The sequence below is a fragment of the Rhopilema esculentum genome, chromosome 2, assembly GCF_057945365.1.
Source record: "Rhopilema esculentum isolate cy_ngs chromosome 2, ASM5794536v1, whole genome shotgun sequence".
Classification (NCBI taxonomy): domain Eukaryota; kingdom Metazoa; phylum Cnidaria; class Scyphozoa; order Rhizostomeae; family Rhizostomatidae; genus Rhopilema; species Rhopilema esculentum.
Genome location: NC_142816.1, coordinates 3,384,059 through 3,397,748, shown reverse-complemented (window position 1 = coordinate 3,397,748; position 13,690 = coordinate 3,384,059). Strand labels below are relative to the sequence as shown.

At 37.2% G+C, this 13,690-nt stretch overlaps 2 protein-coding genes across 2 annotated transcripts in view; one reads left to right on the top strand and one right to left on the bottom strand.

The window, feature by feature from the left end:
* LOC135695619 (CD151 antigen) overlaps nucleotides 1-13,690 on the bottom strand; it is a 133,170-nt gene that overhangs the window by 92,075 nt on the left and 27,405 nt on the right. Inside the window, exon 9 of the mRNA XM_089109917.1 lies at nucleotides 1,833-1,885. The gene's annotated coding sequence lies outside the window, so the exon portion shown is untranslated. The remainder of the gene's footprint in view (nucleotides 1-1,832; nucleotides 1,886-13,690) is intronic.
* On the top strand, nucleotides 7,469-13,108 carry LOC135695576 (acid-sensing ion channel 4-A-like). Its single transcript, XM_065214703.2, has one exon. It carries the CDS (start codon nucleotides 10,475-10,477, stop codon nucleotides 11,858-11,860), a length of 1,386 nt encoding a protein of 461 aa, XP_065070775.1. The 5' UTR covers nucleotides 7,469-10,474; the 3' UTR covers nucleotides 11,861-13,108.

Sequence of the window (13,690 nt, the reverse complement as noted above, 5' to 3'; positions counted from 1 at the left end):
ATGTGCACTGAACATGGCACACAAACAATGTAAAAGCATTGACTTTCACAATAATATGTTCTTGCCGGAACATATGAGAAAAAATTCAACTAATATAAGTGAAGCAGTTGCCTGCAGCACTAGCATCTACAATTATCTGATTGACACAAACTTTGAATCATGTCACTGCCAGTTACCATGCATGGAAACAAAGTTCCACAAGACTGTTTCAACCGCAAAATGGCCGCCTAAAAACGATCTCCCAGCGTACAAAGCATTAGCAAGTGCAGCCTTTGGACTTAACAAAAGCGAAGTGACAGATGAATTTATCAGAAATAACTTCCTTAAGATCGATGTATATTTTGGTGAATTGAGCTTCCAAAAGATCACCGAAGTTGAAGAATTTACAACCGTGAAGCTCATATCTGATATTGGTGGACAGATGGGAATTTGGTTAGGTGCGTCTGTTTTTTCGATGGTGGAGCTTCTTTTCTTGCTATGGCAGTCAATCAAGTATTTTGTAAATAGAAATAACATAACCGAGGAACATCCAGATAACTAAAGCATATCAAAATCGTGTCTAGCGGTATCTTAAAGGCAATCTGTCACGACGTTGATTGATCATAAGAACAAAGGGATTTTTTATTTTTTCCAGTCCCCCTTTAATTTATCGCATTGTGAAAAATATGGCGGAGCGCTGGAATTGTGTTTAGGCTATTGTTCAGGCTATTGTTCTCGTTAACCAATCCACAACGAGAAAGATTGCCTTTAAGAATCATGGAATCGCAGCCCTGGAGAGCGCCGTTGTGTTAAAGCAACATTGGAAAATTACAAACAATAACATGACAACTTTTACAAAGTTAAGAAAGGGTATGCGAATGCATCTAAATGACAGATGTGTAAATAGATTCGTCATGTAATGGCAGAAAAGGATGGACTATTGTGGTAGAATTTCGAGTATCCCTGATATTTTCCATAATGTGATAATATTCTGACGTTGGAATTTACTTAATCTTGACATTAATTTGTACATGTTTTTTTTAAAGTTAGCGTCTCGTGGAAGGGCCGTATGTTATGTTATTTTATGTTGTTAATAATTCGTCGCGTCTTTCCATCGGTTCTAAGGAGACATCCGTAAATATTAACAATTATATCTGAAGCATAAATGCTGCAACCGTATATATTGACAAAAGCACTAATTACAAATTAATACAAAACTAAATAACGAAATCATCATGGAAGGTCATCAAGCGAAAAACTTACCGGCGAAGACAGATGAAGAAAGTTTAGGGGCTAATTGACTTCCCGACAAACAATTTTGCAGCAAACTAAGGATTTTGTGGAAGAATTTCCGACCAACTCATGAAGAATCAGGGGTGTCACATCCTCCTTTACAAGGATTTGTGTTTGTTTTTAGTGGATAATGTTAGGGAAAGGCCCCGCACACTATAACAAAGCCCTAAGCAAGTAAAAGAGGGAAAGAGGAAGGTATTAAGAAGAAAAGGGGGTACCATCAATTTTGCTGTTTTTATCTTTTGCTAAGAATATGCTGTACTTTTAGCGTTTTTCACCTTGATATTCTTGAGAAGTAGACAAACTTTAATAATTGCAAAGTTCCGATCTGAGTATTGTGGTTGTCAATTAGTCGTTAGCGAATGTAACCTTCATCTTCCATTTGAATTATATCTTCAACTAAACCCAATGTCCAAACATTTTTATAAGTAAAACTTTTCACTGTAGAATAAAACTGTCTGTAACTGCAACCATTTTCAGTGGCCCAATAACGAATAGTTAAAAACAATCCCTCTTGACTGCCTTATGTAGAGAAACAAGAGGTAAAAAAGCCAACATACCTGATACTGAAGGAATTTGTCATCCGCCTTTCAAGTGAGCATATTGAAGCAAACTGCAATAGAAATTTCGCTTTTTCACATACCAGAAACAATAACTTGCACTGAAATACATCCAATAATGCATCGAAATATAGAAACTGCCTGGCAGAAGTAGTGTCTCTCGGACTGGTATCGTTAAACAAAACTCTAAATCACTGCAATCTGTTGGGGATCAGTTTAACTTTCAGGTTCCACAAGACAGGCTCATTTTTCACATAGTACATTTGCAAGCAAATGTCGCAGTGTTGCGGCTGCATGTTGAGAATTTCATGATATTCCCTATTATCAAAGAATCGTTGTATTGTTGCATTGTACAGCTCATAACCTTGTTGATCTGGAATAAAAGTTTGGCATTTCTGGCATGCAATATGCTGGTTTCTCTGCTTATCTTTAGTTGGAACATGGACATTGCAAGTTCTTTGAAAGCTCCAGAGCTATTTAGTTAATCTTTTTTGGCACTTTGCCGTATAAATTATAGCGAATTGCAAAACTCAATAGAAAAATTACCGTATCTGCGGGCATTTTATAGTTAAAGTGACGAATTTAAGAAAACGAGTTTCGCGGCGTTTACAAGCAATAGCGTAGTTGTGCAACAAGGCTCTCGTATTGGACCTATCGTGCTTATGCATCATTTAACGTGGCAACGCAAGAGGGCTGACTGCTTTTTAGCAGATTTTCCACGCATCTAAAGAAAAATGTATGTTTATGTCATAATTCATCTTTTATTGCATTGGAATAGCAAAAGGTGCATTATAGAAGACAGTAGGTTATTAAAAAGACAACTTCGCTGAAACTTAAGACATTCAACAGGTATACTAGAGGGGCTTAGGCCATCTGCCAGTCAATGGCCAATCACAAACTACTACTAATCAATAAAGGTGATACAATCAGATATTTATTGATTGACCAGTAGTTGATATACAGATTTCTCCAGCCATTTAAATGTCTGTGGATCGCTTTTAAGGACGTACTCCGTCAGTGGCGTCGCTTGAACGTCCAGACTAGGGGGGTATGGAGGGTCATCAATAGACAAATTTACCGACAAAGACATAGATGGAGAGGAATTTAGGTGCAATTTCGCCTACTGAGAGATAATTTTACCGACAAACTAAGGATTTTTTAGACAGACCGATGAATTCTTGAAGCAGTGGGGGAGGGGGTGTTACTACCCCTATAAATCCAAATCCCCATCTGGCCAACGATTTCTTCAACAAATCGTTCAGCAGTGTACATCGGCATTTCAGTTACTTTTTTTATTGTATTTCTCCAAAAAATACATTAACGGCGATAAGATTATTCCGAATTAATCCTCTTTCTGCTCACTTCCATTGATTGAACGAAGACGGCCAAACATTTCTTCGTACTGATCTATATATTCTGTGGATGGCCATTTCGAGTGCGAAGAATAATTGCGAAACTTTGTTTCTCTGCAAGGCAGGCCACAGTTGCAAGGAGGCAAACAATGTTTTTTGTTTGCAAACAATGTCAAAGATCTTTTATTACGCGGTCTGTGCATTTACAGTTGTTTTGATGTACCAGTAATGGTACCAGTTTTGATGTTTCCTTTGTGCCAAGACGAAACCATTGCAAATGGTAAACAAATTCAAATTTTTGTTGTTTGTGAAATCTTAGCGAAACAGCCGCCACTTTACGTTGCAAAAACAAATAGCGCGTTAACTAGTCATAGACAAAAGAACGTCAAACGGTTTCAAAAAGCTTAACACTTGATCTTCTTTCAAAATCACTGGTGAAGTTGAGAGTCTGCCATTCAAAAATATTTACATGGATACCGAGATTGTGGCAAAAATTATAATGGCAACCTGTTTTGGATAATTGGTAGAGCCGGTAGTCATTGCTCCGGCTGCTTTAGAATCCAGTTATGTACAACTGAAAAGCTGCCGTTGTGTAGACAGTTTTCACTTTTGAACCATTTGTGATATTCTCTACAGGCAAAAAGCATTGATTGGGCGACCTCAACAGTCACGTGCTTGCGTTTCTGATTGGCCTATTTCGATCCACAACTTGGTATATATATTTTCTAGCGTAGAGTTTTTTATCTATGTTTTGAAATATCATACTGTGAAGAGTGTCACACGAAGAGCTTTAATAAAATGAAATACGAAAAGCTTTCATATCAGGCCTCTGATTTCTGGGCGAATAAATCACAAGGCAAGGTTACATCAAAACAACTTTTAATAGGGGTTAAAGATACATACTTCTGTATCAATAAATTCCTTTGCATCATTAAAAATTCGGCTTGGGTATAAAGGGAATAAATTGATCAAATATTCAAGCATTGTAGCGCCTTTCTATAAAAGTTTAATTTTTCTTTTTTGTGAAAGAGCGAAGAAGCCAATCAGGAAACTCTTGCACCATTGACCAAACATATCAGATCATCTACATCAAATCAACATTCGTGTTTATATGTAGATGATATCGTTGAATTAAATGCAGATATATTAAGGCAGGTTAAAAGCATGTTATTTGTTAAAAGCGCGAACTCGTAGTTGGAAAAATTAGCTTGATTTCTAAAACGTCTTGTTATAAAAGTGTAAGTCATGGAGCTCAAGGATTCGGCTGCGAATATGTCAATGCATGGATTTGGAAGGATATTCATTAGCAAATCGAAGCGAATACAATGCGTCTGGTTGGTGATCATGATCTGTAACTTGGTCATTTTCAATATTTGTTTTATTTCGCTGTTGAGATACTATCTAAGTAACCCATCAATGACAAAAAGTGAAACGGTAATCACTTCAAAAATTCGTTTTCCCAGTGTTACGGTTTGTGGGCTAGCGTCAGCAAACACAAACTGGAACGATTTGCAGAAGAATCCAATAAAACTATCCAGGTAGATTTTGACGTCAACAAGAAGTTCCCACACCCCTTTTTCCGCAGTGAAGAAATATTACAGAATTTATCAACGGTTGAAAACTATTGGAGAATTATACCTGACATGGAGAGTCTTTTCATGACAAATACTTCAGGATTTTGCACATTTGCCACTCTAGAGAAATGCAATTTCACAAGTGACATCGGAAGAGTACCAGTATTTTACAAAGGTATTTGCAGTAAGGTAAACATGAACGGAAAATATTTTCAGAAAAAACCTGGTTCCTTACATGGGCTTTCATTCATATTGTTTGTTAATGTATCTGACGTTGTTCCATGGGCATTGTCAAGCGAAGGCGACTCGGTGTACGTTGATATAAAGGAGTTTGACGAGCCTGTATTTCATGGTTCAGGTTCTATACTTGCATCAGTAGGACAATTAACACGAATCGAATCGAATCGAAATTAGCAAAACCGTGGTAACCCGGCTCAAAAGTCCCTTCCATTCGAATTGCACAAATGGGGAAAATAAACCACTGCTGTTTGAGGGAACATACACAATTGAAAATTGTCATATTACATGTGCACTGAACATGGCACACAAACAATGTAAAAGCATTGACTTTCACAATAATATGTTCTTGCCGGAACATATGAGAAAAAATTCAACTAATATAAGTGAAGCAGTTGCCTGCAGCACTAGCATCTACAATTATCTGATTGACACAAACTTTGAATCATGTCACTGCCAGTTACCATGCATGGAAACAAAGTTCCACAAGACTGTTTCAACCGCAAAATGGCCGCCTAAAAACGATCTCCCAGCGTACAAAGCATTAGCAAGTGCAGCCTTTGGACTTAACAAAAGCGAAGTGACAGATGAATTTATCAGAAATAACTTCCTTAAGATCGATGTATATTTTGGTGAATTGAGCTTCCAAAAGATCACCGAAGTTGAAGAATTTACAACCGTGAAGCTCATATCTGATATTGGTGGACAGATGGGAATTTGGGTAGGTGCGTCTGTTTTTTCGGTGGTGGAGCTTCTTTTCTTGCTATGGCAGTCAATCAAGTATTTTGTAAATAGAAATAACATAACCGAGGAACATCCAGATAACTAAAGCATATCAAAATCGTGTCTAGCGGTATCTTAAAGGCAATCTGTCACGACGTTGATTGATCATAAGAACAAAGGGATTTTTTATTTTTTCCAGTCCCCCTTTAATTTATCGCATTGTGAAAAATATGGCGGAGCGCTGGAATTGTGTTTAGGCTATTGTTCAGGCTATTGTTCTCGTTAACCAATCCACAACGAGAAAGATTGCCTTTAAGAATCATGGAATCGCAGCCCTGGAGAGCGCCGTTGTGTTAAAGCAACATTGGAAAATTACAAACAATAACATGACAACTTTTACAAAGTTAAGAAAGGGTATGCGAATGCATCTAAATGACAGATGTGTAAATAGATTCGTCATGTAATGGCAGAAAAGGATGGACTATTGTGGTAGAATTTCGAGTATCCCTGATATTTTCCATAATGTGATAATATTCTGACGTTGGAATTTACTTAATCTTGACATTAATTTGTACATGTTTTTTTCAAAGTTAGCGTCTCGTGGAAGGGCCGTATGTTATGTTATTTTATGTTGTTAATAATTCGTCGCGTTTTTCCATCGGTTCTAAGGAGACATCCGTAAATATTAACAATTATATCTGAAGCATAAATGCTGCAACCGTATATATTGACAAAAGTACTAATTACAAATTAATACAAAACTAAATAACGAAATCATCATGGAAGGTCATCAAGCGAAAAACTTACCGGCGAAGACAGATGAAGAAAGTTTAGGGGCTAATTGACTTCCCGACAAACAATTTTGCAACAAACTAAGGATTTTGTGGAAGATTTTCCGACCAACTCATGAAGAATCAGGGGTGTCACATCCTCCTATACAAGGATTTGTGTTTGTTTTTAGTGGATAATGTTAGGGAAAGGCCCCGCACACTATAACAAAGCCCTAAGCAAGTAAAAGAGGGAAAGAGGAAGGTATTAAAAAGAAAAAGGGGTACGATCAAGTTTGCTGTTTTTATCTTTTTCTAAGAATATGCTGTACTTTTAGCGTTTTTCACCTTAATATTTTTGAGAAGTAGACAAACTTTAATAATTGCAAAGTTCCGATCTGAGTATTGTGGTTGTCAATTAGTCGTTAGCGAATGTAACCTTCATCTTCCATTTGAATTATATCTTCAACTAAACCCAATGTCCAAACATTTTTATAAGTAAAACTTTTCACTGCAGAATAAAACTGTCTGTAACTGCAACCATTTTCAGTTGCCCAATAACGAATAGATAAAAACAATCCCTCTTGACTGCCTTATGTAGAGAAACAAGAGATAAAAAAGCCAACATACCTCATACTGAAGGAATTTGTCATCCGCCTTTCAAGTGAGCATATTGAAGCAAACTGCAATAGAAATTTCGCTTTTTCACATACCAGAAACAATAATTTGCACTGAAATATAGAAACTGCCTGGCAGAAATAGTGTCTCTCGAACTGGTATCGTTAAACAAAACTCTAAATCACTGCAATCCTGTTGGGGGTCAGTTTAAATTTCAGGTTCCACAAGACAGGCTTATTTTTCACATGGTACATTTGCAAGCAAATGTCGCAGTGCTGCGGCTGCATGTTGAGAATTTCATGATATTCCCTATTATCAAAGAATCGTTGTATTGTTGCATTGTACAGCTCATAACCTTGTTGATCTGGAATAAAAGTTTGGCATTTCTGGCATGCAATATGCTGGTTTCTCTGCTTATCTTTAGTTGGAACATGGACATTGCAAGTTCTTTAAAGCTCCAGAGCTATTTAGTTAATCTTTTTTGGCACTTTGCCGTATAAATTATAGCGAATTGCAAAACTCAATAGAAAAATTACCGTATCTGCGGGCATTTTATAGTTAAAGTGACGAACTTAAGAAAACGAGTTTCGCGGCGTTTACAAGCAATAGCGTAGTTGTGCAACAAGGCTCTCGTATTGGACCTATCGTGCTTATGCATCATTTAACGTGGCAACGCAAGAGGGCTGACTGCTTTTTAGCAGATTTTCCACGCATCTAAAGAAAAATGTATGTTTATGTCATAATTCATCTTTTATTGCATTGGAATAGCAAAAGGTGCATTATAGAAGACAGTAGGTTATTAAAAAGACAACTTCGCTGAAACTTAAGACATTCAACAGGTATACTAGAGGGGCTTAGGCCATCTGCCAGTCAATGGCCAATCACAAACTACTACTAATCAATAAACGTGATACAACTCAGATATTTATTGATTGACCAGTAGTTGATATACAGATTTCTCCAGCCATTTAAATGTCTGTGGATCGCTTTTAAGGACGTACTCCGTCAGTGGCGTCGCTTGAACGTCCAGACTAGGGGGGTATGGAGGGTCATCAACAGACAAATTTACCGACAAAGACATAGATGGAGAAAGATTTAGGTGCAATTTCGCCTACTGAGAGATAATTTTACCGACAAACTAAGGATTTTTTAGACAGACCGATGAATTCGTGAAGCAGTGGGGGAGGGGGTGTTACTACCCCTATAAATCCAAATCCCCATCTGGCCGACGATTTCTTCAACAAATCGTTCAGCAGTGTACATCGGCATTTCAGTTACTTTTTTTATTGTATTTCTCCAAAGAATACATTAACGGCGATAAGATTATTCCGAATATAATCCTCTGTCTGCTCACTTCCATTGATTGAACGAAGATGGCCAATCATTTCTTCCTACTGATCTATGGATGTGTGGCCACTGACATATTCTGTGGATGGCCATTTCGAGTGCGAAGAATAATTGCGAAACTTTGTTTCTCTGCAAGGCAGGCCACAGTTGCAAGGAGGCAAACAATGTTTTTTGTTTGCAAACAATGTCAAAGATCTTTTATTACGCGGTCTGTGCATTTACAGTTGTTTTGATGTACCAGTAATGGTACCAGTTTTGATGTTTCCTTTGTGCCAAGACGAAACCATTGCAAATGGTAAACAAATTCAAATTTTTGTTGTTTGTGAAATCTTAGCGAAACAGCCGCCACTTTACGTTGCAAAAACAAATAGCGCGTTAACTAGTCATAGACAAAAGAACGTCAAACGGTTTCAAAAAGCTTAACACTTGATCTTCTTTCAAAATCACTGGTGAAGTTGAGAGTCTGCCATTGAAAAATATTTACATGGATACCGAGATTGTGGCAAAAATTATAATGGCAACCTGTTTTGGATAATTAGTAGAGCCGGTAGTCATTGCTCCGGCTGCTTTAGAATCCAGTTACGTACAACTGAAAAGCTGCCGTTGTGTAGACAGTTTTCACTCTCGAACCATTTGTGATATTCTCTACAGGCAAACGGCATTGATTGGGCAACCTCAACAGTCACGTGCTCGCGTTTCTGATTTGCCTATTTCGATCCACAACTTCGTATATATATTTTCTAGCGTAGAGTTTTTTATCTATGTTCTGAAATATTATACTGTGAAGAGTGTCACACGAAGAGCTTTAATAAAATGAAATACGAAAAGCTTTCATATAAAGCCTCTGATTTCTAGGCGAATAAATCACAAGGCATGGTCAGCTTTAGAGGGAGGGCCAAGACATTGCTCGATATACATAGCTTCTCAGTGCCCTAAAAATACCTTTGGAAGCTAGGTAGTAACATGTTACAAATACATCATGGATATAGCGCCAACTTTGGTAGAGCAAGGGCTAATAGCAATTCCTATAGCACCCCAGTTTACATTTACCTGAAGGTTGAGAAGAAAAAGGGGCACCTTCAATGAAGACATGTTTTGCGATACATTGCTTCGTAATCGGAAACAGTTGATGAAAAACTTTTTAGAACCCTTGTATCGTTGCGGTATCGATATGAATGAACACAACCTGTGTACCTGCAATGCATTCAGAACTGATTGCTAATTAATATCAATAGGTAAACGACAAATGGGTAGTGGAAGAAGAGACACTTGATTGAATCTCAAACAGAAGTTATAAAAAAAGTTCCAGGTTCTTCACAATTTTAAAGATGGATCAAAGAACAGAAATTGATTTAAAAAAATCAGCAGCGAGTGTGACCATGCATGGATTCGGAAGATTGTTTTCGACCAAATCAAAGGCAATGAGATGCATCTGGCTGAAGATCAAGAAGATCAAGTGTTAAGCTTTTTGAAACCGTTTGACATTCTTTTGTCTATGGCTAGTTAACGCGCTATTTGTTTTTGCAACGTAAAGTGGCGGCTGTTTCGCTAATATTTCAATCAACAAAAATTTGAAATTGTTTAGCATTTGAATTGGTTTTTTTCTGCACAAAGGAAACGTCAAAACTGGTACCGTTACTTGTACATCAAAACAACTTTTAATAGGGGTTAAAGATACATACTTCTGTATCAATAAATTCCTTTGCATCATTAAAAATTCGGCTTGGATATAAAGGGAATAAATTAATCAAATATTCAAGCATTGTAGCGCCTTTCTATAAAAGTTTAATTTTTCTTTTTTGTGAAAGAGCGAAGAAGCCAATCAGGAAACTCTTGCACCATTGACCAAACCAATCAGATCATCTACATAAAATCAACATTCGTGTTTATATGTAGATGATATCGTTGAATTAAATGCAGATGTATTAAGGCAGGTTAAAAGCATGTTGTTTGTTAGAAGCGCGAACTCGTAGTTGGAAAAATTAGCTTAATTTCGAAAACGTCTTGTTATAAAAGTGTAAGTCATGGAGCTCAAGGATTCGGCTGCGAATATGTCAATGCATGGGTTTGGAAGGATATTCATTAGCAAATCGAAGCGAATACAATTCGTCTGGTTGGTGATCATGATCTGTAACTTGGTCATTTTCAATATTTGTTTTATTTCACTGTTGAGATACTATCTAAGTAACCCATCAATGACAAAAAGTGAAACGGTTATCACTTCTAAAATTCGTTTTCCCAGTGTTACGGTTTGTGGGCCTAGCGTCAGCAAACACAAACTGGAACGATTTGCAGAAGAATCCAATAAAACTATCCAGGTAGATTTTGACGTCAACAAGAAGTTCCCACACCCCTTTTTCCGCAGTGAAGAAATATTACAGAATTTATCAACGGTTGAAAACTATTGGAGAATTATACCTGACATGGAGAGTCTTTTCATGACGAATACCTCAGGATTTTGCACATTTGCCACTCTAGAGAAATGCAATTTCACAAGTGACATCGGAAGAGTACTAGTATTTTACAAAGGTGTTTGCAATAAAGTGAACATGAACGGAAAATATTTTCAGAAAAAACCTGGTTCCTTACATGGGCTTTCATTCATATTGTTTGTTAATATATCTGACGTTGTTCCATGGGCATTGTCAAGCGAAGGCGACTCGGTGTACGTTGATATAAAGGAGTTTGACGAGCCTGTATTTCATGGTTCAGGTTCTATACTTGCATCAGTAGGACAATTAACACGAATCGAAATTAGCAAAACCGTGGTAACCCGGCTTAAAAGTCCCTTCCATTCGAATTGCACAAATGGGGAAAATAAACCACTGCTGTTTGAGGGAACATACACAATTGAAAATTGTCATATTACATGTGCACTGAACATGGCACACAAACAATGTAAAAGCATTGACTTTCACAATAATATGTTCTTGCCGGAACATATGAGAAAAAATTCAACTAATATAAGTGAAGCAGTTGCCTGCAGCACTAGCATCTACAATTATCTGATTGACACAAACTTTGAATCATGTCACTGCCAGTTACCATGCATGGAAACAAAGTTCCACAAGACTGTTTCAACCGCAAAATGGCCGCCTAAAAACGATCTCCCAGCGTACAAAGCATTAGCAAGTGCAGCCTTTGGACTTAACAAAAGCGAAGTGACAGATGAATTTATCAGAAATAACTTCCTTAAGATCGATGTATATTTTGGTGAATTGAGCTTCCAAAAGATCACCGAAGTTGAAGAATTTACAACCGTGAAGCTCATATCTGATATTGGTGGACAGATGGGAATTTGGGTAGGTGCGTCTGTTTTTTCGGTGGTGGAGCTTCTTTTCTTGCTATGGCAGTCAATCAAGTATTTTGTAAATAGAAATAACATAACCGAGGAACATCCAGATAACTAAAGCATATCAAAATCGTGTCTAGCGGTATCTTAAAGGCAATCTGTCACGACGTTGATTGATCATAAGAACAAAGGGATTTTTTATTTTTTCCAGTCCCCCTTTAATTTATCGCATTGTGAAAAATATGGCGGAGCGCTGGAATTGTGTTTAGGCTATTGTTCCAGCTATTGTTCTCGTTAACCAATCCACAACGAGAAAGATTGCCTTTAAGAATCATGGAATCGCAGCCTTGGAGAGCGCCGTTGTGTTAAAGCAACATTGGAAAATTACAAACAATAACATGACAACTTTTACAAAGTTAAGAAAGGGTATGCAAATGCATCTAAATGACAGATGTGTAAATAGATTCGTCATGTAATGGCAGAAAAGGATGGACTATTGTGGTAGAATTTCGAGTATCCCTGATATTTTCCATAATGTGATAATATTCTGACGTTGGAATTTACTTAATCTTGACATTAATTTGTACATGTTTTTTTTAAAGTTAGCGTCTCGTGGAAGGGCCGTTTGTTATGTTATTTTATGTTGTTAATAATTCGTCGCGTTTTTCCATCGGTTCTAAGGAGACATCCGTAAATATTAACAATTATATCTGAAGCATAAATGCTGCAACCGTATATATTGACAAAAGCACTAATTACAAATTAATACAAAACTAAATAACGAAATCATCATGGAAGGTCATCAAGCGAAAAACTTACCGGCGAAGACAGATGAAGAAAGTTTAGGGGCTAATTGACTTCCCGACAAACAATTTTGCAGCAAACTAAGGATTTTGTGGAAGATTTTCCGACCAACTCATGAAGAATCAGGGGTGTCACATCCTCCTATACAAGGATTTGTGTTTGTTTTTAGTGGATAATGTTAGGGAAAGGCCCCGCACACTATAACAAAGCCCTAAGCAAGTAAAAGAGGGAAAGAGGAAGGTATTAAGAAGAAAAGGGGGTACCATCAAGTTTGCTGTTTTTATCTTTTACTAAAAATATGCTGTACTTTTAGAGTTTTTCACCTTAATATTCTTGAGAAGTAGACAAACTTTAATAATTGCAAAGTTCCGATCTGAGTATTGTTGTTGTCAATTATTCGTTAGCGAATGTAACCTTCCATTTGAACTATATCTTCAACTAAACCCAATGTCCAAACATTTTTATTAGTAAAACTTTTCACTGCAGAATAAAACTGTCTGTAACTGCAACCATTTTCAGTTGCCCAATAACGAATAGTTAAAAACAATCCCTCTTGACTGCCTTATGTAGAGAAACAAGAGGTAAAAAAGCCAACATACCTGATCCTGAAGGAATTTGTCATCCGCTTTTCAAGTGCGCATATTGAAGCAAACTGCAATATAAATTTCGCTTTTTCACATACTAGAAACAATAATTTGTTTATTTAGAAAACAATTTTTAAGGAAAAGAAGGAAAAGAGGAGCAGTCACTACAACCTGGTGGCAACTTTCTGCAAAGAAAGAGGTATTCCGTTATGACCTTAATGTGAAATGTTGGATCGTTTGAACACCATGTTTTGTTGGGTCGAATTTTATATAAACGAGGCGCAAAGCAGAGCGAAAATAAATTTCAATTCAAGTAACCAATTCTAATAGAGACGTGCTATCGTTTGAATCGCCAAGGGAAATCTGCGGTCATTAGCTCCACTCCTTTGCGGAATTCCTGATGGTTCTGGATCACAGCACGCTCCTCTCCAAAGCATTTGTTTGTTTCTAACTGAACAAGTAGAGGGAGGTGCTTTGCTTTTGATCCCAGATGACCTGCTAGGAGAAAGCCAAAGCATAAAGTAGAGTTAATGGAAAGGAAAAAAAACAGGTGTTCCTCA

What these genes read in the sequence shown, in the direction of transcription:
- LOC135695576 (XM_065214703.2), top strand. Translation starts at nt 10,475, where the DNA reads ATGGAGCTCAAGGATTCGGCTGCGAATATGTCAATGCATGGGTTTGGA.